The 25,543-nt window shown below is 45.6% G+C and overlaps 1 protein-coding gene across 5 annotated transcripts in view; it reads right to left on the bottom strand.

Moving 5' to 3' along the window:
• The window catches only part of TMEM255A (transmembrane protein 255A), a 53,550-nt gene extending 31,534 nt beyond the window's left edge, over positions 1 to 22,016 (bottom strand). For 2 of the 5 annotated variants that reach the window (XM_075007456.1, XM_075007454.1), the window contains exons 1-3: positions 21,642 to 22,007; positions 15,701 to 15,843; positions 5,080 to 5,142 (exon numbers count right to left, since the gene is read on the bottom strand). In XM_075007456.1, the coding sequence (XP_074863557.1) occupies positions 5,080 to 5,142; positions 15,701 to 15,843; positions 21,642 to 21,699 (264 nt within the window). In that variant the 5' untranslated portion in view covers positions 21,700 to 22,007. Of the gene's footprint in view, positions 1 to 5,079; positions 5,143 to 15,700; positions 15,844 to 21,641 lie in introns of all 5 variants that reach the window. The other 3 variants (XM_075007458.1, XM_075007453.1, XM_075007455.1) reach the window with 3 other exon arrangements.
• Between the last annotated feature and the right edge of the window lie 3,527 nt (positions 22,017 to 25,543).

Genomic DNA, 25,543 nt, shown 5'->3' on the forward strand with positions numbered 1-25,543 from the left:
ATGGCAGCTGGGAGAGGGGGCTGCCAAAGCCAACACTGCCCACAGCTACTTACCATCTGTCCCTAGGCGTTCACAGCATACAGAACCACTACATTTGGGGGCCCCAGCGTGGTGCCCTGCACATGTAGCTGAGGATGGCCCTGAGCTCCCCACACAGCCTACAGCCACAGTGGATGTAACTACACTGACACGGCACCAGTTCAGACGCAGCGTTACTTACGCCACCTGTTCCTGGCTTTCTGACTATGCCTCAGGCTAACAATCCCCTGGATACAAGGACTCCTGATGAGGCTGCGCAGGAGTCACCTGTGCAAACACGCAAGCAATTCAGTAACTGCACTGGCTGGATGCCAACGTAAGCTAGGCTGATGTACTACTGTTGTGTAGACATGGCCCTAGCAGAGGGGCTGTCTAAGGTTAAGGGAAGCCTTCACACCTAGGCCCTGTAGCAAAAGCCATGCAGCAATACAAACTGGATTCTTCCATAGCCATGGAGGGTGGAGCTTTGAGAAGAGGGCATTCCCTGAGGGGAAAGCCATAGCCATGGAGATGGTGAAGGACCCTGACACTCTCTGGAATCAAAACACAGACCAGAGCTCCCGGGCTTCCTAAAATAATGAGGATTATGGGACCAAGCCCCAGTTTAAGAAGGAAGCCCATCTCACATAGCTGGTAGTGAAGGGTAAGACTGGGTGAGTGAACGTGCATGCCAGCTGCTGGCTGTTTTAAAATCCTTGTCTCCAGTGCTTTGTTCCATTCTCCAAGAACCTGCTTGTTTTATGAAGGCTTCGATCACACGTTTCTGAAGGGAAGTAATGCAGGTGTCTCATCAGGCCTGTGGGTTAATAAGTGGCTGGGATCGGTGAGGTGTTGTACCACGATCCCAGGCTATCAGTGGGAAATTCTCCTGCAAGGACCTGAGGCGAAACACCTGGCTATACTCAGAGACCAGAAAGGGAAGCCACAGCTCCATAAGTGTGACACAAATCTTGCAGCACAGAGATCCACATTGTAATTCTGACTAAACCAGCCTTTACAAGCCCGTTAGGAGTGGTGGCAGTAACTTTCTAAATACTCTTGAGTGGGAAATGAGCCACCTTTGGAGAAGACCACTGAGAGGACGGGTTCAGTGCATTGCATTTAGTTTCAGAGGAGACTTCTAAGCAATGAGAGGGATTTGCAAAACACCACAGTTCTTACAGAGAAGGGCTTCCAAACTGGTCCAAGGACCAGTTTTGGTGGTCTGCAAAGAGCTGGGGGTTCCCACAAGCTACCCTTCTTTGCTCCCACTGCACAGTCACATTAAACAGACAGCGTAGGTGACTTTCAATGCCTTCCCCCACATTAGCATTCAGTGTAAGCAATTACTGTTATTGCCACAGGGCTCCGAGTGACACCACTGTGGCTGGGAGGGGAGATGTGCATGGGCAGATCTGTTAAGAGACAGTCTACAGCACACCACGAAAAAGCGTGAAAACCTGCTAGGCAGCCCCAGCAGGAGGGCAGCATTCTGGAAAAGACAAAGTGAAGGTGCTGCAAGATCCACGTTTGCCTAGGTACAAACATCTTTTCAGAACTGGGATACCAAAGCAATAGTTTCTCTTCTGGTTTAGCTGCTATTAGGGGAACATTAACACATTTGGTTTCCCGGCCATTTATGGTTTTTCATATCTGTGGTTTGGATCCTTTTGTTACTGGATCAAAAATAAATCTGTTGTTTTATGCTTACCGTGTTGGCAAGGTGCTTGAAAATAACGCCCTAAGAAATCACCTTCCATGATCAACTCCCAGCCCCAGACATACTGCATTAAAATACTTCTGCTTCTGAAGCCCAAGAAGTTGGTCCTGCTTCAGTTACAATCTGCGTCTCCTCTTTCACCACCTCCACTACTCAGCAACACTGCTCTATAAATACCTGAGCGACATTTCACCTATTTGTTGTTTCCAGCAGGGTTTTCAGCCTTATTCACTCTGGGGCTGTCTGTCAGACTGACACTCCAGCTAGCCCTCCAAATAAATCATTCCACATCATTTGGCTTTAAAATAAATATCCAATCTAATTTTAGATTGGTTGCTGTTGCTTTAATACAGCATGGCCAGAACCTAATTTTGCACTACCCCTGAGAAAAGTGACTTTTTAAAAAATGATTTCAATAACAGCATGACTGGAGCCCAGGAAAGACATGGGGTTTAATTGTGCAGCGTGTCCAGCTAAGTACTGAAGCATGTGCTTAACTTTAAGCACTTGCGTAGTTCCACTGAGTTTAAGGGGACAGACAATGCACACGCTTAACTTGCTTAATGTTACGCCTGTGATTAAATACTTCCTGGATTGCACCAGTGCTCAACTTGTGCCAACTTTTGGTTCTTAATGATAGAAAAAAATTAAGCAACTCTTTTGGGCTTTCTCACCCTTTTACTTTGTTTTGGTTTTGCTGGAGTACTGCTTCCAGGGGCTCTAATTTGAAATACGATGTCTACACAGCAGCTTTATTTCTAAATACGATATTCGGGAACAGCTTATTTCAAAATAGCCCCTATCATAAAATATCTGTTTCGGAAGAAGTGCTATTCCTCATGGAATTAGGTTTACCAAGTTCGAAATAAGGCGTCAGCTATTTTGAAATTATTTTGAAATAGCGGTTGCATTGCGTAGACGCTCGCTGTGTAGATGCATCCTAAGAGAAAAAGGGAGAAGGAAACTGTAGGTCCTCTACTTAGCAAGGAAGTAGGGCAAATAACTGACAACACTATGGAGGCCTGTGTTTTGCTTATTTCGCTTCAGTCTGCACTTAAATGGTAAATGGCAACCAAACACATCGCGCAATTTATATTAACAACAAAGAGGAATGGATACAAATCAAAGTAGGGAAAGCACAGGTTAAAAATATTTAGCTAACTTGGCAGACCCTGATGCAATCCACCCTAGGGTACGTAAGGAAATAGCTGAAGCAATCTCAGAGCTGTTTATAGCGATTATCTTTGAGAAAACATGGAGGGTGAGTGAGGTCCCGGAAGACTGGAGAATGGCAAGCAGCAGCTATCTTTTAAAAGGGAAATAAAGAGGACATAGGAAATTACAGGCCACTCAGCTTAACTGGAAAGAAATAGGAATAAATGTTTAAATATTCAATTTGCAAGCACCTAAAGGATAATGCGGCTATTAGTGATAACCACAGTGGCTTTGTCAAGAACTAATCATGCTAAAACGACCTTTGACTGGGGTACTGGCCTAGTGTATAGGGAGAAAACTGCAGTTATCCTACAGTGTGATTTTGCTAAGGCTTTGGCTGCAGTTCCACTTGACATTCTCATAGGCATACTAGGGAAATGCATTCTAGATTAAATAACTACAGGGTGGGTGCACAGCAGTTTGAAGGACCGTATTCAGAGTATTTCTCACTGTCAGACTGGGAGTGTGTATCTAGCGTGCTCCAGCAGTGATCAAGTCCTGGGTCTGGTGTTATTCAATATCTGCATTAACGACTTGGATAACGGAGTGGAGACCATGCTCATAAAATCTGCAGACGACACCAGGCTGGGAGGGATTGCAAGCACTGGGGGGGGACAGGACGAGAATTCAAAATGACCTCGACAAACTGCTCTGAAATCAACAAGATGAAATTATATAAGGACAGGGGTGAAGTGTTTCATTTGGGAAGGAAAAATAATCAAATGCGTGCCTACAAAATAGGGAATAACTGGCTGGGCAGTAATGGTGCTGCAAACGATCGGGGACAGTGAATCACAAATTGAGCATGACTCCCCGATGTGATGTAGCTGAAAAAAGGCTAAGACTGTATTCTGGTATCCTGTAACAGGGCTGGCTGCCTCCTGAGCTCCCCCTCATGGCCAGAAGTCGCTCTGCAGAATCATGCCCTTCGCTCTCTTTCTTCAGTCCCAGATAATTCAAAGTATCCCCTCCAGGGCTCACATTTGTAGTCTCCAGGTGCACGCTTGCCCTCCAGGCTCCACCCTCAGTTCAGTTTCTCTCACCCAAGAGTCCAAAATAACACAAAGTCTTTGAAAACAGAACACAATCGCTCACAGGCTACACCCCAGTTTCAGCCGTGCAAACTCCTTCCTCCCAGAGGGTGAAGCTATCTGCTTCCCAGCACCTCTTGCCTGGAGTTTGTCCTCCACAGGCTTTCACAGCAGGTATCTTCTCAAAGGCAACTGCAGAAGACTTCAGCTACTTCCCGAAGTGTCTAAGGACACAGCTGCGGTTTCCCACGCGGCCCCCGCCTTGCTGCAGCTTCCTTCTCCTTTTATACTAAAAGCATCTGATTCCCATCACCTGGCTCATTCCCTGAAGACTGAGACCCCGTTCACCAGTCCACAGACAAGGTCCACCTACCAGAATTAATACCTATACAAGGAATGTCATATGTTAGGCACCAGCAAAGCAGAAGTTTTCCCTAAGGAAAGGCTACCAGCTCCAGACTTAACCACTATTTTGTATTCATCATTTATGCCAGAGATCAGCAAACCCCAGCACGGGTGCCAAGAATGGCGAGGGAGCTGATTTTCAGCCCTGCCCTTCCCTGCTCTGTGCAGCTGGAAGCTTGCTCAAAGCCGTACCACCTGTAGATTAGCAAAAGACTCGCTAACGCTACCAACCACCACCTAAACAGTACAGCTCTGCATCTTAATTAACGAAGCTGTTGTAAATAGGCCTATTAGTGACTTTAAAAAGTATCACTGGCACAGAGGTCAAAAGGTCAAAATTTCCGCACCCTTCCTTGGAAAGGTTGCTGACCTCCGAGTTATGCTCTTGTGTTAGCTGTCCTTATTCTGGGGTTTGGGGGCCAGACCCTAAGCTGGTTTGGTAACATCACGGCAGCCCTTATGGCCTCAGTGGAACAATTACAGAAGCTGAGCAGCTGGCCCTTTAAACTTAACTACAAATGAGACAAAGAAATGGCAGTTCATTCATTACTGTTCAACCAGTCTACACAAATGTAGGGATGACAAACTCAGTACTCTAGGGCTAGGCAAACATAGTCTGCTACTTTCATAAAGGGTTATTACTGTTTGATAATTTTTTAAATAAATGAGCCACACAGATACTGAACTTACCATTTGCCTTTTGTTTTCTATCAAGTTTGATCCAATTATTCCAAGAAATGACCCAAAACCAAGCTGAAAAACAACATATTGCAAATGTTTACATACAGAAGAGACCCAATGTACTCAACATGCACACAGGGTAGGGGTAGAACAGAAGCAACAAAAAGACTTTCAAACATTTATCTGTTTCTCTTTGTACAAGAGGCCCAAACTTAAAATATCTCATGCAGCTCAAGAAAATAAATGCTAGAATAATGTTAATGGTGTGATGCTTCTAATTCTTCCGACCTGAAATTGCAGAGTACACAATTTACATGGTAATAAAAATTACTTCATGCACGTGTATGTGTTTTTATATATGCACACACAGACTTGTGTATCCCTATAGATAGTATTTTGAAAAAGGCAAATGGACACATGATGAGCATTTGCATTGCTGGTCTTCTTGGAAGAAGGATGGTGCACTCAAGCCCCCTCCAGCAAATAGTTACTTTATGTATGTGGAGTAGGCCCACCGAAATTAATGGGACAATACAATAAATGTTTGAAAGATCTCGGCCTAAGCGACCGTACAGGTTGAACCTCTCTAGTCTGGCACCCTCAGGGCCTAACCATTGTGGAACAAGAGAATTTGCCAAACTAGAGGTCAATATTGTCTAGCAGCAACACCAACGCTTCCACTGCTGGTCTTTTAGAAGACATTTAGGGGTAAAGCAGAGCTATATGATAGCACAGAACACTGAGAACCAGGACTGGTGACTGTAAACCAAATTTATAGGACTGTGGGAAACTTGGCCACACCAGTGGACATCCAGCTAACTATAATCATGGTGGACCAGATTAGATGCCAGACATGTTGCCAGACTAGAGAGGCTAAACCTGTAGCAGGGGTGCACTGGAATGCGTTACCAAGAGAGGTGGTGGAATCTCCATCCCTAGAGGTTTTTAAGTCCTGGCTTGACATAGTCCTGGCTGTGATGATTTAGTTGGGGTTGATCCTGCTTTAGGCAGGGGGCTGGACGAGATGACCTCCTGAGGTCCTCTCCAGCCCTAGAATTCTATGATTCTAAGGATCATCAAACAATTATGTTAAACAATGAGATTGTTAGTCATTACTCACGAGAAGTACATTTTTGTATTTATTGCTCGGACATTCATATTAGCACTCATTTAACTCCTTCCCTTTGTGCCTCATTTAAACAGGTGTCACAAGATGCTTTTGTGGACAATTAACAATATCCCTAAAGCAAACTATTACAAAATAATTTCACTGCACTTAGTCAGCATAATATCTCAGCACAACAGATCCCACTTTGCTTGTTTTAAATACTCTGTTTATTAACCTACTGATTGAACAATAAGTCTGAAAATCCAATGGATCGGCTGTTACAGGTTTTGACCTAGGTGGTGGTAGCACCCAAGAAATAAAACATGTAGGACCGTCTCTGAATTCCCATGTTAGAATGATTCAAGGAATTGAGTCAACATTTAGATTTTGGAGGAGGAAAATTTGGTTTATACAACCTATATAAATAGAAATGTCCATGAAATCTAGCCAACACAAAAAGAATGAAAACAGATGTTTGGATTTAAATCCTTCCCTGCTTTGTTTGTAACCCAAATATTTCAATATTATTGTGCAGTTCAAAAGAACCAAAAATAAAACTGTCTGGTCTGTTTTCATTGTCCAAATTGAGCAAAACGGAATCAAATACAAAAATCAAATTACAATTTTAAAATAATTTCAACACAGGACTCTATGGCATTATCTGGAACAAAGCTACAGATACTGTGTTACTCTTCACCTGACAGCATTTAAGCAGTTGGGAAAGGTGGTTTGGCAAGTGTCTAGAGCAGATACTTAAGAAAAGTCTTGCTTGTGTCTGTACAAAATGGATACAACAAGCATTTAAAAAGAAATATGCACTTGGCTGTAGAGAAGAGCCACAAACTAAAAGGTGAAATGCAATAAATAATTCAAACAGAAAAATATGAATGAAACTTGTGCAGGTGCAACAGTAACTGTGCGTATGGGTCTGTTCACCCCTAATGCTTTATTAGATTTCATTCATCATCAAAGGGAAAGACAACTCAGCGAATCTCTCTATGTGTTATTCAGGTTACACATTGGTGGTTACATTCAGTGAGGGAAAGAGCAAAACAACCAAAACTATGTTAGTGCCGTAAGGAGGAGATGGCATTTAGGGTAGCACGGGAATCCACTCTGACATCAAAAGACTATTTAGCTTCCATGAATGGCCTTTGACACTTTCATTTGGATGCAAAGATGAAGACATCTCAGTACAATAAAACCCTGAGTTACATGGCGGTTGAGTTCCTGCATTCGTAACTCAGATTTTCTCACAAGTGGGGATGGGGAGCCAGGAACCAGGCTGCTGCTTGGTTCCCACCTCCCTGCTGTTGCAGGACCCAGGAAACTGAAGAGCACCACAGGGCTGGCCAGTTTCCTGGCTGTTTCTCCCTGCCTTTCCCCAGCCATGTGGCTGTCAGCCTGACAGTCACTCGGCTGGGGGAAGGCAGGGAGAAGGGGCTCTTAGCCTGCCTCAGGGTGACGGCCACAGAGCAGCTTCTAGTTGTCTTAACTCGCATTAAAACAAGTTCCACCCAACCTGAAGCTGCACATTTCAGGGGTTTACTGTAAGCCTTTTTCTATGTGGGACCACCACAAAAACAGTCACGTTTCCAAACCCAGTTGTCCTACAGCTCACGTCACACGATATTTGGGAGTGTGTCTTCTTTTTTTACACTCCCAGCTCCTGGACTTGTGTATTCAGCCGAGAATTTCAGCTTTCTTTAAATCAAACAAAAAAACATTTCTAGTCTTGCGATGTGGAGGAAAGCTTCAACTGATGAAATCTCAAGTCTCTAAAACCCAAAGACAAATAAAAAGAATCCAAACTTACAACTTTGGGGAAAAAAAAAAACCCTCATGATTTTTAAGCCAAATATTTTGGGACCTGGCTTATGATTTTTGAACACATGGGGATGGCATTCTTGCCTCTAACCACAAATTACTCCCTTAAATATCTTTCACTCCAATTCTCTGATCATAAGGTTAATCTGAATTTAGGATACAAGGGGGAAAACACATCAACAAAATGACTTATTACCAAGACGTCATGATGAGCAGTGCTTTTTTGTGCTGGTACTAGCTGGTACAGAGTACCGGCGCCTCGGCTGGGGGTGAGGGGAGTTGGCTGAGTACCAGCTCCTTTTTTTAAAAACAAAAACAAAAACAAAAACCAAACAAAAAAAAAAACCACTGACCATAAGAATCTACCATCCAGAGCAATGTCATGCACAAGGCACATGGGCAAAGGGAGTCGGAGGTCTCTAGGAAGCAGAATGTATTGCATGAAGAGGCAAGTGCTTAGTTGTGCTAAGTAATCAAATTAACACCAGAAGTCTAGTCACTGATTTTTGCAATTTATCAATAATTAACAGCAGAAAAAAGAATAAAGTGTTGAGTAAGAATTTCTATGATTTCCCATTTTGATGGTGTTCTTTTGGGGTGGGAGTGTCTGAAATGTAGTCACCTGACCAGTAGGAGGACAGCTTTGGAAAGGAACTACTGAAGCCCACTCACTAAGGCTATGTCTACACTAGGCAGATATCCAATTCTAGCTACCACAATTGTGCAGCTAAAATCGATATATCTGCAATCGACTTACCTGGCCATCCTCACTGAAGAAGGTCAACGGAAGAGTTTCTCCCATCAATGTCCGTTACTCCTCACAGCTTGGGACAAGTACAGGGTCGATCCCAACCCCTGAGACAGACGTGTGAAATCACCCTACCAGATGCACAAAATCAAACCCCAGATGACTGACCCTGAGCAGGCTGATCTTCCGGGGTAGTGTAGACGTAGCCTTAAATCAGCAGCGTCCAATAGGAATTCAAAGATTGCCAGGCTTGTGGTTGTCGTCTTTCCATATTCGCCACATTATACTATTAAATAAACAATTACCTAAATAAATGCCCTCTTGCTCCCCCAGAGCCAGGCTGCCCCACAGCCAGGCACTCCCAGCCCCCCCCCACTCTACATAAATGCACCCCCCCCCCAGAGCCAGGCACCCCCAGCCCCTCCCGCTCCAACTGAATGCCTTCCCCTACCACAAAGCAGTGTCCTATTTGCTAGATGTGGCAAGTGGCGAATATATTGGACACTGTAGCCTTAAATGCATTACAGGAAGGATAGTCCAGGACTTAAGTCACTAGTCTGGGACACAGGAGAGCTGGATTCCATTTCTGCTCTGACACACATCCTTGGGCATGTCACTTTGCCTCTCTGTGCCTCAGTTCTCCATCTGCTTAAAGGTAAGTTCCCTTCCTCACAGGGGAATTGTGAGGATAAAAGCATGAGAGGATTGTAAGGTGCACAGATACTACAGTGATGGAATTCAGAGAAGGTGCTACAGTAGTATAAGAGATTTGCTCTCAGTTTGCACTCTTATCTTATTGCCCTGTCGTGATTTCATTCTCTTAACACAAACAATTCATGTTTTATTGGAGTAGCAATGACACATGCCAGATTTTATTTACTTTTGTTTGTTTTTCTTTTTCAGACTTGGTCCTGCAACTTTTTATAGACATAATTATGGGGACAGCCAGGATCAGTCTAGGGGAAAAGCAATACTAGCCCAGCCACCTGATAAGGAGAAGAAAGAAGAGGACACTGAAGAATACGTTCAGTGAGATCCTGCTAACGAGTGAATACTGCAGACTGTAAGGACAAGTGAAAAGCGACAGCAGAAAGGCCCAGAAGTGGCAGAGGTAGATGCACCAGGACATAATGGGGCTTCTCTGGCAGCAAACACACGTTGCAGAGTCTTGATGACCTACAAGTCCAAAAATCAAGGGCTTGCTTCCCTTTGCAGTCAGCTTGAGCGCCAGTCTACCCAGCCACCCCCCAGCATTCCACCTGGCATCATGCGCTGCAACCTGCCCCCCGACTCCTCTGGGCCAGGGTCCAGTAAAGGCTACCATAGCTTCACATACCTGTGAGAGCCTGCTGCACGTAAAGCCGTTCTGAACTGAACTGCGCTGCGCTGCGCAGGAGTGTTTTTCCCTCTTGTTAATGTCTGTTAACTTATTTCACAAGGTCTTACTGTATTTGGGGTTTTTTAATTTCAGGGTTGCTTTGTGCATTGGTTTTGATATGCAGCAGAATCTGTTTTTGGTAAATAATATTATTTCACTAAATATGCTGCAAAATGCTGAGCATTACGGAAAGCACCCATGACCACTTAAGCGTGAAAATTCAGAAGATCAGTGAAAAACACAGAGCAATAATTGTGAATGTAATATAAACTACATAAAATTAATGGGTGTCTTACCAGACAGCATTATATTATTATTATAATATAATAACCAATAGTTCACAGTCCTACTGGAAGGGCATAACAAGCGGGGTTCTGTGAGGATCAGTTTTGGGACCGACTCTGTTCAGTACCTTCATGTACAATTTAGATAATGGCATAGACAATATGCTTATAAAGTTTGTGGCTGATGCCAAGCCGGGAGAGGTTGCAACTGCTTTGAGGGACAGGGTTATAATTCAAAATGATTTGGACACACTGGAGACATGGTCTGAGAAAACAGGATGAAGTTGAATATGAAAAATGCAAAGTATTCCACTTCGGGGAGGGCTACTCAGTGGTGTGAGCATTGCCCTGCTAGAACCCAGTGTTGTGAGGTCAATCCTTGAGGGGGCCTCTTAGAGATCTGGGACAAAATAGATTCAAAATTTCTTTTATTAAACAATAAAAAGGCAGGGATGGAGATGGGACTTAGTCCTTCCAAGAGGGCAGGGGACTGGACTAGATGACCTCCTGAGGTCCCTTCCAGTTCTATGAGATGTGTATCGCCATATATTATTACACATACAAAATGGGAAGTGACTGCCTAGGATGAAGTACTGTGGAAAGGGATCTAGAGGTCAGAGTGGGCAATGGGCTAAATACGAGTCAACAGTTTGACACTGCTGCAAAAAAAAAAAAAAAAGCAAACATCATTCTGGGATGTATTAACAGGAGTGTTGTAAAAAAGACACAGGAAGTAATTCTTCCTCTCTACCCTGCACTGATTAGGCGTCAAGTGAAATATTGCGTCCAGTTCTGGGCACCACGTTTCAGGAAAGACCTGGAGATACTGGAGAAGGTCCAGAGAAGAGCAAGGAAAATTATTAAAGATCTAGAAAACATGCCCTATGAGGGAAGACAGAAAGAACTGGGTTTGTTTAGCTTGGGAAAGAGAAGAACTGAGATGGGACATAACAGCTTTCAAGTACGTAAAAGGGTCTATAAAACCAGAAATGGTGTGGAGGAAGCAGATATGGGAGAGTTACTTACTCATTCTCATAACACAGGAACTAGGGGTCACCAAATGAAAGTACTTATCTACACAACATAGTCAACCTGTGGAACTCTTTGCTGGAGGATGTTGTGAAGGCCAAGACTGTAACAGGGTTCACAAAAGAATGAAATAAGTTCACAAGAAGAGGCCCATCAATGGCTATAAGCTGGGATGGGAAGGGATGACGTCTCTAGCCTTAGTTTGTCAGAAACTGGGAACGTATGACAGGAGAGGGATCACTTGTTCTGTTCTGTTCAACTGTTCTGCTCATTCCTTCTGGGGCATCTGACATTGGCCACTGTCAGATGGCAGGACACTGAGCTAGAAGGACAGGCGCCGACTCCATGGGTGCTTCGGGGCTGGAGCACCCAGGGGAAAAAATTAGCAAATGCTCAGCACCCACCAGCAAACAAAGGTTGCCCCCCTCCAGCTGCCACTGTCCCTCCCAGCACTGCCCACTGGCACAAAACAGCAGTTTTGTGGCACTGTGAGGCTCCAGGAGGAGAAGTGAAGAAGCAGTGTGCTTGGAGGGGAGAGGCTGGGGGACAAGGGGTGGAATGGAGGCAGGGCAGAGATGGAGAACACACACACACACACACCCCAGGGGGGACGTCAGTGCCTATGAGCTAGATGGAACTTTGGTCTGAGCCAGTATGACCTTAAAAGCAAGGAGTGAGTGTACTTCATTTTCCATATCTAAGGTTATGCCAGCAATAGCACATTTCATCTGTAGGTCTCCAGGGCTACGTCTACACTAGCCCCAAACGTCGAAATGGCCACGCAAATGGCCATTTCGAAGTTTACTAATGAAGTGCTGAAATGCATATTCAGCGCTTCATTAGCATGTGGGCGGCCGCAGCACTTTGAAATTGATGCGCCTCGCCGCCGCGCGGCTCGTCCCAATGGGGCTTCTTTTCGAAAGGACCCCTCCTACTTCGAAGTCCCCTTATTCCCATGAGCTGATGGGAATAAGAAGACTTCGAGGTAGGTGGGGTCCTTTCAAAAAGGAGCCCCGTCAGGACGAGCCGCGCGGTGGCGAGGCACGTCAATTTCGAAGTCCCCTTATTCCCATGAGCTGATGGGAATAAGGTGACTTTGAAGTAGGCGGGGTCCTTTCGAAAAGGAGCCCCGTTGGGACGAGACGTGCGGTGGTGAGGCACATCAATTTCGAAGTGCCGCAGCCACCCGCATGCTAATGAAGCGCTGAATATGCATTTCAGCTCTTCATTAGTAAACTGCGAAATGGCCATTTGCGTGGTCATTTCGAAGTTTGGGGCTCGTGTAGACACAGCCCAGGTGCTTTAGAAGGGAGAAACATTACCCCCATTTTACACATGGGGAAACTGAGGCCTGGTGAGTGGAAGTGTCTTGCCCCAGGTCATGAATCAAGTTAGTGGCAGAGCTGGGAGTGGAATCCAGCTTTGCTGAGAACCAATCCAGTGCTCTATCTACTATGCCATGCTGGCTCCTGTGAATGCACAAATTAGACATTACCAACAAACAACCCACATGTTCCTCAGTGCCACAGAGGTTAGGCACCCCACTACAGCACAACTGTGTGCCGCATTACAGATCTCCAAGACCAGGTCCTCAGCTTGTGTCAACAGGCATGGACGCCGATGGAGCTATGCTTACTGATGCTGGCTGAGGCTCTGATCCCAGTGTTCTTCCACTTCCCATTTTAATGGTAAAAAAACAACTCGCAACCAAGGGGACATTTTTACTGAGATTCCCACTAGACAGAGGAACAAAAGCCTAAGAAAGCAATCATTTGATTCAGACAACCATCAATTTACATAGTTCTTCACCAATGTGCCCCATCCCCATTGGTAAATTGTGTTTGCACAGAACAGACAAAATACAGGAAGGAAAGACATAAGTACTAAGCAAAGCAGTTACTAAAAATACCATCAATACTGTAGAGTAGTGTAAAATCTATTACTCCAGACAAAATGTAGGAGTCCACACAAATTAGCTGAGAAGGCGAGGGAGAGCATATAAATTAGCAGTTTTCTTTTTAACAAGAAATTGTATTCGGGGTGGTTGAGTTTCACTCCAGAACTGATACAGAGCTGGTGCATGTCCTAAGGCAAATCACTTAGCTTCTTTAGGCTTCAAAGGCCAATCTATAAAGTGGGTGTAACTTACTCATCGTCTATATGAACTTAGCAATTATTGGAAGAAAAGTGCTAAGTATTATTAAGATGTCTCTGTTTAACAATGACTTCCTACAGAAATAATTCTGCCTTTGATATCTGCACAGACTCACCCAGGGAAATCAGTGAGACTAAGCAGAATGTGTCCTAATGAGTCCCTTATGAAAAAATATTCAGACGGCTAAAACCTTGCCTGTCGGAAGAAAAAACTGCTGTCTCAGCGGGTTAGGGTTTTTCCCTTCTGTTGCAACAGGCGCATTGAATGCTCTGCACTTCTGCCTGTTCTACTCCGATTCAAATACGTGTGCAAGATTTTCCTAGGGTGCTACAATCAGAACGAGGCTTTTCTTCTAGAGCTATGGAAGTGAGCTTCTTTGAGAAGTCTCACACACCTTCCAGCCGCTTCTTTATGGGTGAAAAGAGAAACCCCTGAGGGTTGTGAAACCCTGGCTATTTTAAGTATGGACTGGATAACCCAGCAGCAGTGCAGATTGCAATGGTCTCATGTACAGAAAGGTATGAAAGGTCACCCACCATCCATTTCCAGCCAGTGGATTAATGAACTCCCAGGCGGGGAGAATTTGGTGGCAGAGGAGCCATCTGAACTGTCAGGTGGCCCCAGCAGGCTATACTGAGTAAGATAATTAAACCCGCGAGTCCAATATAACTTTATAGAGTAACAAACTCATTTGGGCATCAGCTTCCGTGGGCTGGATCTCACTTTGCCAGGTGCATCTGAACTCCTTCTTGCATCTGCTGAAGTGGGCTCCATCCCATGAAAGCCGACGTCCAAATATCTTTCTTAGTCTTTGAGGTGCCACAGGACTCCTTGTTGTTTTTGCTGAACAGTCTAACACAGCGATCCCTCAGAAACTTAATTAAACCAATACCCTCAAGAATCTCAGCCTTATCTTCCGATGGGAAGGGTGAAGGGTCTTTTTAGGGTTGGAGACATTTGTTCATTGGAAGTACAAACTGTATTGAGATTAGCACCACTCCTCATGTAGGCTGGACAAGTATAGAAAGGCAACTTTCAATCACTAGCAAGCAGGGTTGGATTCAAACCAGTGAGCTTCAGGATGCTTAGGCTCCAAACATATTCCCATCACTAAATAATTTTTTCACAATATGAATTACTGCCAAGAAGTTAAACATCCCTCTATGAGGGAATTTTATTTCCCCCTTTTCCTTTCAAAATAAAAATGGGCATGTTAACAATTTTGACATGGATCAATCCCTTGTCACTTGCAAAACAAAGAAAACTAGCCCAGGGGTCAGCAGTCCCCAGCCCACCCAGGTGCCAAGAGTGGCACGTTAGCTGACTTTCATTGGCAGGCGAGTTGGGAACTCAACTCCACCCTCCTGCCCCATACATCAAGGAGCTTGTTCAAAGCCATGCTGCCTGTGGATTAAGAAAAGACCAGCTAATGCTCCCAACCATGCCCTAAATGGTAAAGCTCTGGATCTTAATTAATGTATTAATGAAGCTATTGTAAGCAGGACTATTAGTGACTTTCAAAAGTATCACCAGCACTCCCATGGTATATAGAGGTCAGAAGATCAAATTTTGGCACTTTGCCTTAGAAAGGTTGCTGACCCCTATTCTAGCTCTATTTTTTTTTCTCTTCTCCAACTGTTTTTTTCTAGCTTGGGGCCATGACTCTGTAAACATCTTTGAATGTACCATTGGTCCCATTGAATTCATGTATGTAAAATTTCAGGCCATAGTTTTCCAACAGTTTTGGGTTTCTCTTTCTTACACCACACTGGATTGGACTGGATTTATGCAAATGAAAAAATATTTTACAACCAACCATATGTCAGCCAAAAATAACATTTATCTGGAAAATTTGGAGCTGTGTAGATCAAAGAATCATTACTGCCTAAGCCTAGATTGGAGAAGACCACAGTTTGAGTAGATGTGCTTTCCACATGGACATGAGGTGGGATGTACAAAATAATACATAATAAATGGCAATAAAGGAGCTGAGCAGCTGTTAGTATTGAGGAGAAGGTTGTCTTTTTATAACATTTGCAGCATTACAAAAGACTTTGCAGGCAAGAAGTTTTCTAGACCTACCTACGAGTTCTATACTTACAATAACCCCAGGGTAATAACCTCCAACAGTCACATTTTGGGTTCTTGTTGTAGCGGCTAGGCCCACCGTAAGAATTAATACTGACACAATGAGGAGAGTCACAGTTACGTAGAGGGAATTTCTTTTTCTTCTATTGAAAGAGCCTAAAAACACACATACATAATAGAATTCGCTAATTCCATCTGGGGACAGCAACCATATCCCATAATCCCCCTCCCATCATCCCACACCGTCAACGCGTTATTTTCTCGCTGACAATCCCATATCCAGCTTTTTTATTTCTGTCAGCCACTTCTCACCTTAGCTGACTACACAAACCACTGTTGGCCTGGAATTAAGTTATATCTATCACTTTTGGCTATATATGGGGATGAAGCTCAGCAGGTGTAAATCTGCATAGCCTTCAGTGAATTTATGCTGATCTAGTGTCCAATGCCCAGGACAACGAAGCTCACAAAGAATATTATTTTATGATTGTGCACATATTAAATAAAGTCTAATTTAGTCTATTTACCTTTGTTAAATTACACAGCCACCACCCACTTTTTAAGATGATTGTTTCACATGATGAGAAATACAAGTAACCACAATCTTCTGTGTAAACGTACATTAGTAACAATCCTTCTGCCTCTCCCCGTGGCATAAATATGAAATTATAACTGCGCAACAGGTATTTTTAGTCACTTTGTGACTATTAAAATGTATATAAATCTGCCAATATATACTTAGATTATGGATTAGATTTAAAAAAAAAGCTTAAATATTTACAGATTGCCTGAAAGAGTGTAAGTATAAAGTAATGAGTCCATTAGACAGTGAGAAAGCCGGTTGTGATGTCTAAAAACTCGCTGTTTATTCAATATAAATTTTTGAAGTTTAAGTAACTTTGCTGACCAGGGCTTCTGATTACATTTTATAAATTATGGAAACCTAACTAAGTGTGGGAGTCCAGCTGGCAGTACAATATATTTCCAAAAGCTCCCCTGCCTGGCTATCCAGACTGTGAAAGCTCTTGGGAGCTGTCGGGATGATTCAAAATCTGAGTTATCTGAAGTCTGCAGTGCTTAGAAGTTGCTGTTTAGTCAATTTTGTGGTTCTTAGAACAGCTTAACCAGCAACTTTTAAACATTCTAAGGGCTTCCCCAATACTTTCCATCTGGTATTCTAAAGAGCCAACCCAGAGGAACAGTGAATGATGTAGAAAAAAGAAAGGACCAGACCCACGAAGGAAGATCCCACACTCAAACTCCGGCAAGCACTGTCCCAGATTCTCCCATTCCCCCCAGTTAAGTAAAGTGAACCTCTACAGCAATCAGCCTTCTGAGGCAGGCTTCTGTCTCCAGGCCATATTCCCCAGGCATACCAGTCGTAATCCCAGTTCGCCTTCCCTTCTGGTTGATGTGCGGTATTGTAATGATGTATCTATGTCGGCTGGGGCGTGAGTTCTTAGCTAAATATTTGCACAGCCCCTTGCATGGATGCAGTTTTATTCATACAAAAGTAGGGTGACTATTCGTCCTGTTTTTACCAGGACAGTCCCTTATTTAAGCAGTCTCACCAGCATCCCAACTTTTTAAAGAAAACGGGCAAATTGTCCCATGTTTTGTGGAGCTCCTGCTCCCCACACCTGGTGTTTCAGGGCTGCAGCTCCTGCTGCAGGGGAGCTCCTCCCTGGGGCAGCTGTAAGTGAGCTCCATCATGGGGTAGGTGCCTCGTTTTCTGGCACCCCACACCTAGGGGAGTCAGCTCTGACTGCGAAGAAGCTCCTCTGGGGGCGGCTGCCCTGTTCCCCGGTGAACCCTGCCGCAGAGCAGCTTCTACATCCCCTGACTCCCTCTGCTGGGTGGCTGTGAACCCTCATTCTTGGAACCCCCAACCAGGAGGCTGAAGAGCCCCCATCCTCCACTCCCCCTCATAGAGAGGCTATAGAGCCCCCTCCCTGGTGCCTCCATTGCCCAGGAGCTCTGAAATGGGACAGCAGCCCCCTCTCCCCCCAGGCCAGTGTTCCATATTTGCCACAGGGCAACGTGGTGACCCTAATTTAAAAGTGACTTATAAAGCACAACTCATTTCACTTCCCATACAAGAGTACCAGTATAAAACTCCTTTATGCCAGGGAAACTGCACTCACTCAGGGGGGATCGTACTACCGACTCGGTTACAGTGGAACACCTTGTAACCACGGTTACAGTGGAACACCTTACAGACAAGCTCTTAAGAAGGCCTTGCGCCATCACCATTAAGCAACCCATTTTCTGGAAGCCTCTTGAAAGGTGATTGATCTGTACACGGCACTTCACTGTGTAGCAGAGGAACTCTCGACGGTTCCCTACACATAGTGACATCACAGCAGCCTGATTGACTGTCCCATTGCATCATGTGACATCTCTGCACCACACACTTCAGCCTCTTGTGGAACAGACCACGATCTTGTAACCTACTTGTGCAAGCCATCCTGACTCCCCCTGATTTCATTGGGACTGCATGGAAGGTCTGCTAGATCAAGGAATTATCCCAGTAATATTCCTGTGTCAGGCTGACTGAATTAACCTTAGCTGCAGACTTCAAGGTCAATTATCATGAAGGGTGACAACCAGTCAGCTACAAATGTTTGGCCCTTAGCTCTGCATGCCAAGGGCCAGCTGTTTTTCCTGCAGTTTCACTGTTCCTCCCACTGAGACGCACACACTAGCTTCAGCAAAGTCCTTTAACCTTCTTAAAGCGCGGTCTGAAAGTGTCACCCACTACGGAAAAGTTTCTATTCAGAATGAACAGTTAGTTACTGGGATGGGGGCGTTCTGCTCCAGAACGGATGCTCAACATTTATGTAACATTATTTATTTATTTACTAATTCTAATGCCCCGTGGAAAAAATACCTTGAAAGTTTGGCAAAAACTCAGGGAAGTAATGCTTCATGAGATAACAGCATGAGTGAGACCAGGGCAAGCATCGCTAGTACAAGGGCTTACCCACACTAATGCTGACTAATGAAGAATAGCTACAAAACTATTCAATTAAAAAACAAAAAGATTTCAAACAGCTTTTCCTACAGCCACTTCCTTCAAAGATTATCAACACTTCCCCTAAAATCCAGGCCAGACCTCTTCTCACCACGTCCTGGTATTTTACACGCTGCGGGATTGAGTGGCGTGAACGTGTATAGAACGCTGAATATTTTTGTTTTGTGTTTTGCTAAATGTGTTGAATAAGTTAATAATATAAAATATGTCCTGCTAAAGCATTTAAAATCTGACTTAACCAGAACATTTGCTGTGTATTTGCTGCCTGACAAACACTAAAATGTAGCTTTCCCTGATGCTCAATTGTTTGTAGTTTATTACATCTCAATTTAATTGTTTTTATAAATTTACTTCCGGGTGGATGCCTTAAATTCTCAGATGTGCAGGTTTAAAAACAAAAAAGCAGTCCAGTAGCACTTTAAAGACTAACAGAATAATTTATTAGGTGATGAGCTTTCGTGGGACAGACCCACTTCTTCAGATCATAGCCATACCAGCACAGACTCAATACGTAAGGCACAGAGAACCAAAAATAGTAATCAAGGTTGACAAATCAGAAAAATATTATCAAGGTTTTGTTCTGATAGTATATAGACTAGCACAGCTTTCTCTCTGTTACTATTCAGCTTACAGGTTTAAGTTAGACAAATGGCTACAGTTGGAGAAAAGTAAAAAAAAAAAAAAAAAAGTCATCAACTCATTTATAAAGAATAACTTAAATTAGTCCTGCATTTTATCTCATATTAACCAACTTCAATCGCTAGTTAATATGCATGTTAGTTTGAATTAATTATTTTGGGAAGGCAAAAGGAAGAGTTAGAAATCAGCATAGTTTGTGGTGTATGTTTTGCTAACCTATTTAAAATGTGTCTGTCTCTGGAAAAAACAAACACAAACCAGTTTCTCAGGTCACTTTCAAAAGTGTAGTGTAGTTTATCTTTATTTGTATTGTCATGGGTATATTCTTAGGTCACCGACTAAAAAAATAAAATGATTATCAGAAGTGGAGAAGGCAGCACACAATGAGCACATATTTATCACTTATTCCTTTGTCATTGAGCCTTTTAGCATTCACTTCCATTACTTGGAATTGGTCTAGTGGCTTGCACAATTATGTAATTGAACATACAGGGTACTAGGATTTGAGATCACTGCATTGAAGCGTGCTTTAATGGCAGAGGCACTAAATAGATACTTACTTGAAATGGTTCTCATAAGGAAAAATTAAATAGATTGGGGAAAAAACCCTTTCAGAATAGCCCAAAAGTCTCATGAATGCATATGGCCAAAAGTGGTACCTAGGATAGACAGGAGGTCTAAAGCGGGTCAGCTCACCGGACGGAGAGAGGACAGGAAAAGGCAAGGTACGATATCTGAAGACAGGGTATTATGCGGCTCAGGCCGAATATCTCGAGCTCAAGCTACTTCTATGGCTCTACGACAGAGGTGAGCAAAGTGGGGGGCATGAAATTTCCTAAAGGGGGTGCAGCACGATCAGCTGCTGGGGCTGAGGCTCATCTATCACATTAAAATGTTGAAATCCATTACTGCTTTACATTTACATATTCACATTTCTATATCAACTAATTACGTTGTTACAGTCTCCAAATTTATTTCCTTAGACACGCCGAAAGGATTTTCCTATGAATACAACCAAAATTTCCATTGGTTTGGATTACATTACACAGATGGGGGTGGGAGGCTGCTAACTGCAGGGATGAAAAGTGGGGCCTGATGTAAACAGTTTGTTTACCCCGGTCTAAACTACTGTAGCCACCTTGTATTCTGACCCTTGACTCCTGTCCAAACATCATTTCAAACCAACCTAGCACAAAATCCAGTTGATGCATTGATTGCCTCCCAAGAATATGTCTACAGCAGTCCCCAAAACGGCCCAGACTGACCCAGAATCAACGCTGTCGGAAAGTATAATCCCAGTGGCACCGAGCACCTCCACTAGGGAGAGTGAAGTCTCTGCTCTACAGCCCTGGCCAAGAACCAGCTGGCCTTTCACTCATGTGAGGGTGCAGCCTTTCCCACAGTGTGGTCCGGTCCTTGGAGAAAAAATACCGGTCCTTTGGAAATATGCAAATCATCATGCACAAGCCTATGCATCTGGTACATTTTGTATTTCCCTGCGTAATTAGGGTAACAACAATCAGTTAGGCACTTCCGTATTTTATATCAAGATTCATATCATTATGCACTATTATTATTGTGAATAAACAATAAACAGTGAACATTTATCCATTTTTCATTCATTGTTTTTTCATGTGTGTTTATAGTTTTGGGGTGCAAAAAAAGGTCCTAAAAAAAAAAAAAAAGGTTCCCACTCTGTAAGGTTGGGGAAACCCTGTGCTAGAGCTTAAGTCCCTCTGGTCGCAGGTTCGATCCCTGCCGCCGAAGTGTTACAAACGCGCAGCCCAAGAGCAGGGGTCGTGCTCCAGCCCTGCAAAGGCTGAAAGTCACTTCAGCTCCCTGCTCCCCTCAGGTTATTGGCCAGGCGGGGATGCTGCTTCCCCCTGCGGGGGTTGCTGGGGCCCTGCCCGGGCCAGGGGCAGGCGTGGCTAGTGGCGACAAAGGATCAGCGAACACAGCCCCCGGGCTCGCGGAGCGGGCGGGGAGCTGAACGCGGGCAGCGCCAGCCAAGGCTTTGCAAAGCGGGACCAGGAGCAGGTCCGGCCGCAGCGGCCGGGGGGCCCCGACCACTTGCTGCCTCGGCCCCGCGCCGCTGCGCGCCCAATCCACCGCCAGCGGCCCCGATCCGATCCGATCCGGCCCGGCCCGGCCCGCCGCGCGCCTGGGCCCCCCCAGCCGCTTGCCGGGCAGGAGCGGGGCCTTGCAGGGGGCGCTGCCCGCGGAGCCGCAGCCAGGCCGGGGGGAGCGGGGGGGTGGACGGGTCCGCCCGGGCTGCACTTACCCGCCGAGTCAGGCAGGGGGACGGCGCTGGAGCGCTGCTGAGTCAGGGCCTGGCGCATGGTGCCCGCTGCGGCGCTGCCCAGCGCCTACACGGCGGGAGCGCGGCGCCTCCAGCCCGGCCGGCTGCGCCCTGCAGCCCGCCTGGCCATGCCCGGGGCCGCTGGCGCCTGCGCAAGGCTTCCCCTGGCCAGCTCGGCGGGCTCCTGCGCCCCACCGCAGGCGGAGAACCCGAGCGGGGGCGGGAGACGGGGCAGCCAGTCACTGAGGAGCCCAGCAGCGGCTCGATCTGATCAGCCCGGTGCCACCCGGGCAGCGATGCCAGGGCCCTGGACGGAGCCGGCTGCGGGTCCCCCCGAGAGCCTATCCCCTGAGCTGGAACAGGCTGCTCCCAGTGCCCCTGCCAGGGCCTCGCCCGCTGTCTGCCGGGTGTGGCTTGTCCAGGTCTGGCTCCAGCCAGTGCTGCAGAGGGGCCAGCTGCAGTTCAGCTCCAGGGCTGGGGCGAGGCTGTGGCTGGTGCCCATAGGGTGTAGGGGTGTTGCAGAGGCCTGTGTTTAACTCAGATGTGCGCCATTCAGCTCCCCATATTTCCTCCCGCTAAACTCAGGGGGCTTGCTGGGTTTCCAACAGCACCGGCTTCCTGGCACATCTGAGCTCCCGGAGTCGTGGGATTAGGGGACTCCCGTGGTAGCATTTGGTTAACAATCAACTGAGTCTTTAGCACTCTTCTCCTTGGCCCCCAGGCTGCAGTGAAAAGTTTGTGTGTGGGAATCTAAAAGGCAGACAGTGAATAAAGGCCTTCACTGTTCACATTTACTAGTGTTCACAGCTTTGTGATAGGTGGAGTGGGACAGGCTGACTCATGAGTTTTGCATGCTTGGAGTTGGTGTATTTGGACCCAGAGTTTTTATCCGGATCCCATTTTGAACCTGTGTCATGTAAGTAAGCAGGGTCTGAAGGAACATTTCTCTTACCGCTAGCAGATATGGGAGAGAAGCCCTGGGTGTGGCTATGTCAACCCAGTTTGCCTCCTGTTTTCCTAAATTTGCCAGGCAGCCAGCAGGTGGAGTGGTATGTTGCTCATTGGGTACTTTTAAATCCATTACTGAACGTCCAGGGAGGTTAAAATGTCCCCCTGTAAGTTTAGGTGTGTTCCCATTCCTGGCATCTGATTTGTGTCCATTTATCCTTTGCAACAGATACTGTCAGGTTGAGCCAACGTACAGGGTGGAGGGGCATTGCTAGCACTTGGTGGCATATATCACATCAGTGGAAGTGCAGGTGTAGGACCCTCTGGTGGGATGGCCGATGCACTTAGGTCTTGTGATGGTGTCACTTGTATAGATATGTGGAAAGAGCTGGCAATGGAGTTTGTTGCAGGGATAGATTCCTGGGTGGGTGTTTCTATGGCATGGGGTATAGCTGCTGCTGAGTACTCGCTTCAGGTTGGAGGGCTGTCTACAGACGAGGGAGACAGTCAGACCTTCCCTACAGACAGCCTCCCTGGACCTTCAGTAATGGCTTTAAAATGGATTTTAGCTATTGTTCCACAAAAGAATTTTATCACCTGATTACAGAGGGCAGTAGCTGAGCCTGAGTTCATTTACAGATTTGACACAATCAACTTTGCCTTGACTAAAGATCTTAACTGGTTACTGCATTACAAAAGCAATTTCTCTACCTTTGCTACATTTATGTATCACGTGCTGTGAATGAGACACATCCTTCCTGACTTAATTTACTTCATTAACAGGTCCTACAACTGACACGTAACTTCTTTTGTGTTTTGCTGCATCTGTTGAAGTGCTCATGACCTAATGCATTTGTTCCTCTTTAGCCACAAGAGTGCTAGTTAGTGGGAACAGTCTTGCAAATAGGGCTCAACTTTCAGAGCTCTGAGAGGGCAGGTGTGAGGGAAGGTTATGCAGGTCAGGAGACTGCAATGGCTTCCCCTGCCTGGACTGGTTTGGATTGTGCCCTGCCCGCATTCAAAGAAAGTGCTAAATAGGCATCATTAGGTGCCTCTTTGCTTAAGTTGACAGGTATCAGAGGGGTAGCTGTGTTAGTCTGTTTCTGCAAAAACAACAAGAAGTCCTGTGGCACCTTATAGACTAACAGATATTTTGGAGCATAAGCTTTCGTGGGCAAAAGGTTTTTGCCCACAAAAGCTCATGCTCCAAAATATCTGTTAGTCTGTAAAGTCCCACAGGACTTCTTGTTGTTTTTGCTTACGTCAATTGTGTTGGAGCCGCGGTTCTTCTATCCTGCCTGCTAAGCCCTGAAATCACTGGGAGCTGAAATAATTTGAGATGAATGGGCAGAAATCACAGCCAAGAAGTAGGTGGCTGCGGATAGTGACTCAGCTTCAACAGAGCAATGTCAGTGCTACAGTTGGCCAGTAGGGCGGCGGCAGAGCGGTGAGGTGAGTGGCCAGCAGAGGGCAGTGAGCAGGCTGATGATAAGTGATCGGCAGAGTGGATAAAATACCTCTCTACGTCCCCCCACTCAGGGTGGGAGATGAACTCTGCAGATGCACCTCTGATCTCTGGGTCTGCTCTGCCCAAGGGGCAGCAATTGTCAGTGGGGTGCACAGAAAAGTTGGGTATATGGAGAAGACATTCAGATTGCTGGACTTGAGAGGAAGAGGACGTCGCCCAGCCTACTTGGGGTCGGACTTTTACTCATCATTTTGTTTATGAACTCGTTTGTGGTGTTCTTCCCAAACTAATGCCAAGTTACTTTCCTCCCCTATATTAAAAGCTTCTTTTCTACACTCAGGCTTTGTGCTTGCGAGAGGGGAAGAGTTGCCTCTCAGAGGTGCCATGGGGTGGTGTGTGAGTTTCCAAGGATACCAGGTGGGGGCTTGAGCCAGTTTTGTGTTGGACGGCTAGAGAGGAACTCCTAGACGTTGAGCCTCGCTCTGGCTGCTGCTGGCTCTACGTGGCAGAAGGGTGACACTTAAACTGCACTGGGACAGCTTTAAAGAGAAGAGAAAACATTCAGCTTTAACATATTTACCTAGTTCTAGGTCAAACTTGGTAGTTTCCTTTAACAAGAGGTGGGGCAAAATCTACACAAGTTCCATCTGTTTGTGATTATACCCATCAAATTCCATTCTGCGTTTCATTTTCAAACAAATCCCCAATCACGTCTTTGTCTACGTCCAGGGCTTCTGCTGCTTTTATGTCAAAACCAGGCCAGGAATCACTGGTGTCAAGAGAAACCCATAAATCAACACAATCTGGCTTGGAAGGTTTGGGAGCTACACTTCAAAGGCTACAGCAGCATAAGCTGCAGCTGCACTGCTACAGACTAGGGCAACCTGTGGTCCAGGGGCTACATGCAGCCCATCAGGGTTTTACCTGTAGCCCGTGTGCATGGTTGCCAGATTCTGCTGGTTTCCATCCACACCATTTTTTTCCTACTGGTAATACTAAAGGGACACGTGAAGCCAGGGCACAGGAAGTGAGGTGTGAGCTGATTGCACAAAACATTGACCTTGAGGTCGGTACACCTCAAGGTAACAGCATCCAATCAAAGTGCTGTTATGATTTGGTTGGCAACCCCGCAGATTCTAGCTACGCCAGCACAGTTAGCAAAACTGCCCTATCCTGGGAGACTGTCTTGGTTATGACAATCTTGCAGCCCACTGAGATGCAGGAAGGCCACTCCTGCGGTCCGCTCAGTTATCTAGGTTGCTTATTGCTGGTGTAAATACTCACATCAGAGATGGAAGTGGGTATAGCACCATGGTAGTTAAAGGGTTTCCCTGAGGGTGTGGTAGCTAGCGTGATGGCAGAATCCTTCTGTGTGGTGCTAGGTTGGTGTAGATACGTCTCTCAAGGGTGTGGATTTTTCACGCCCCGAAAGACGTAGCCATGCCGCAGTGACTTTCCAGTGCAGACC

The sequence above is a fragment of the Carettochelys insculpta genome, chromosome 13, assembly GCF_033958435.1.
Source record: "Carettochelys insculpta isolate YL-2023 chromosome 13, ASM3395843v1, whole genome shotgun sequence".
Classification (NCBI taxonomy): Eukaryota; Metazoa; Chordata; order Testudines; family Carettochelyidae; genus Carettochelys; species Carettochelys insculpta.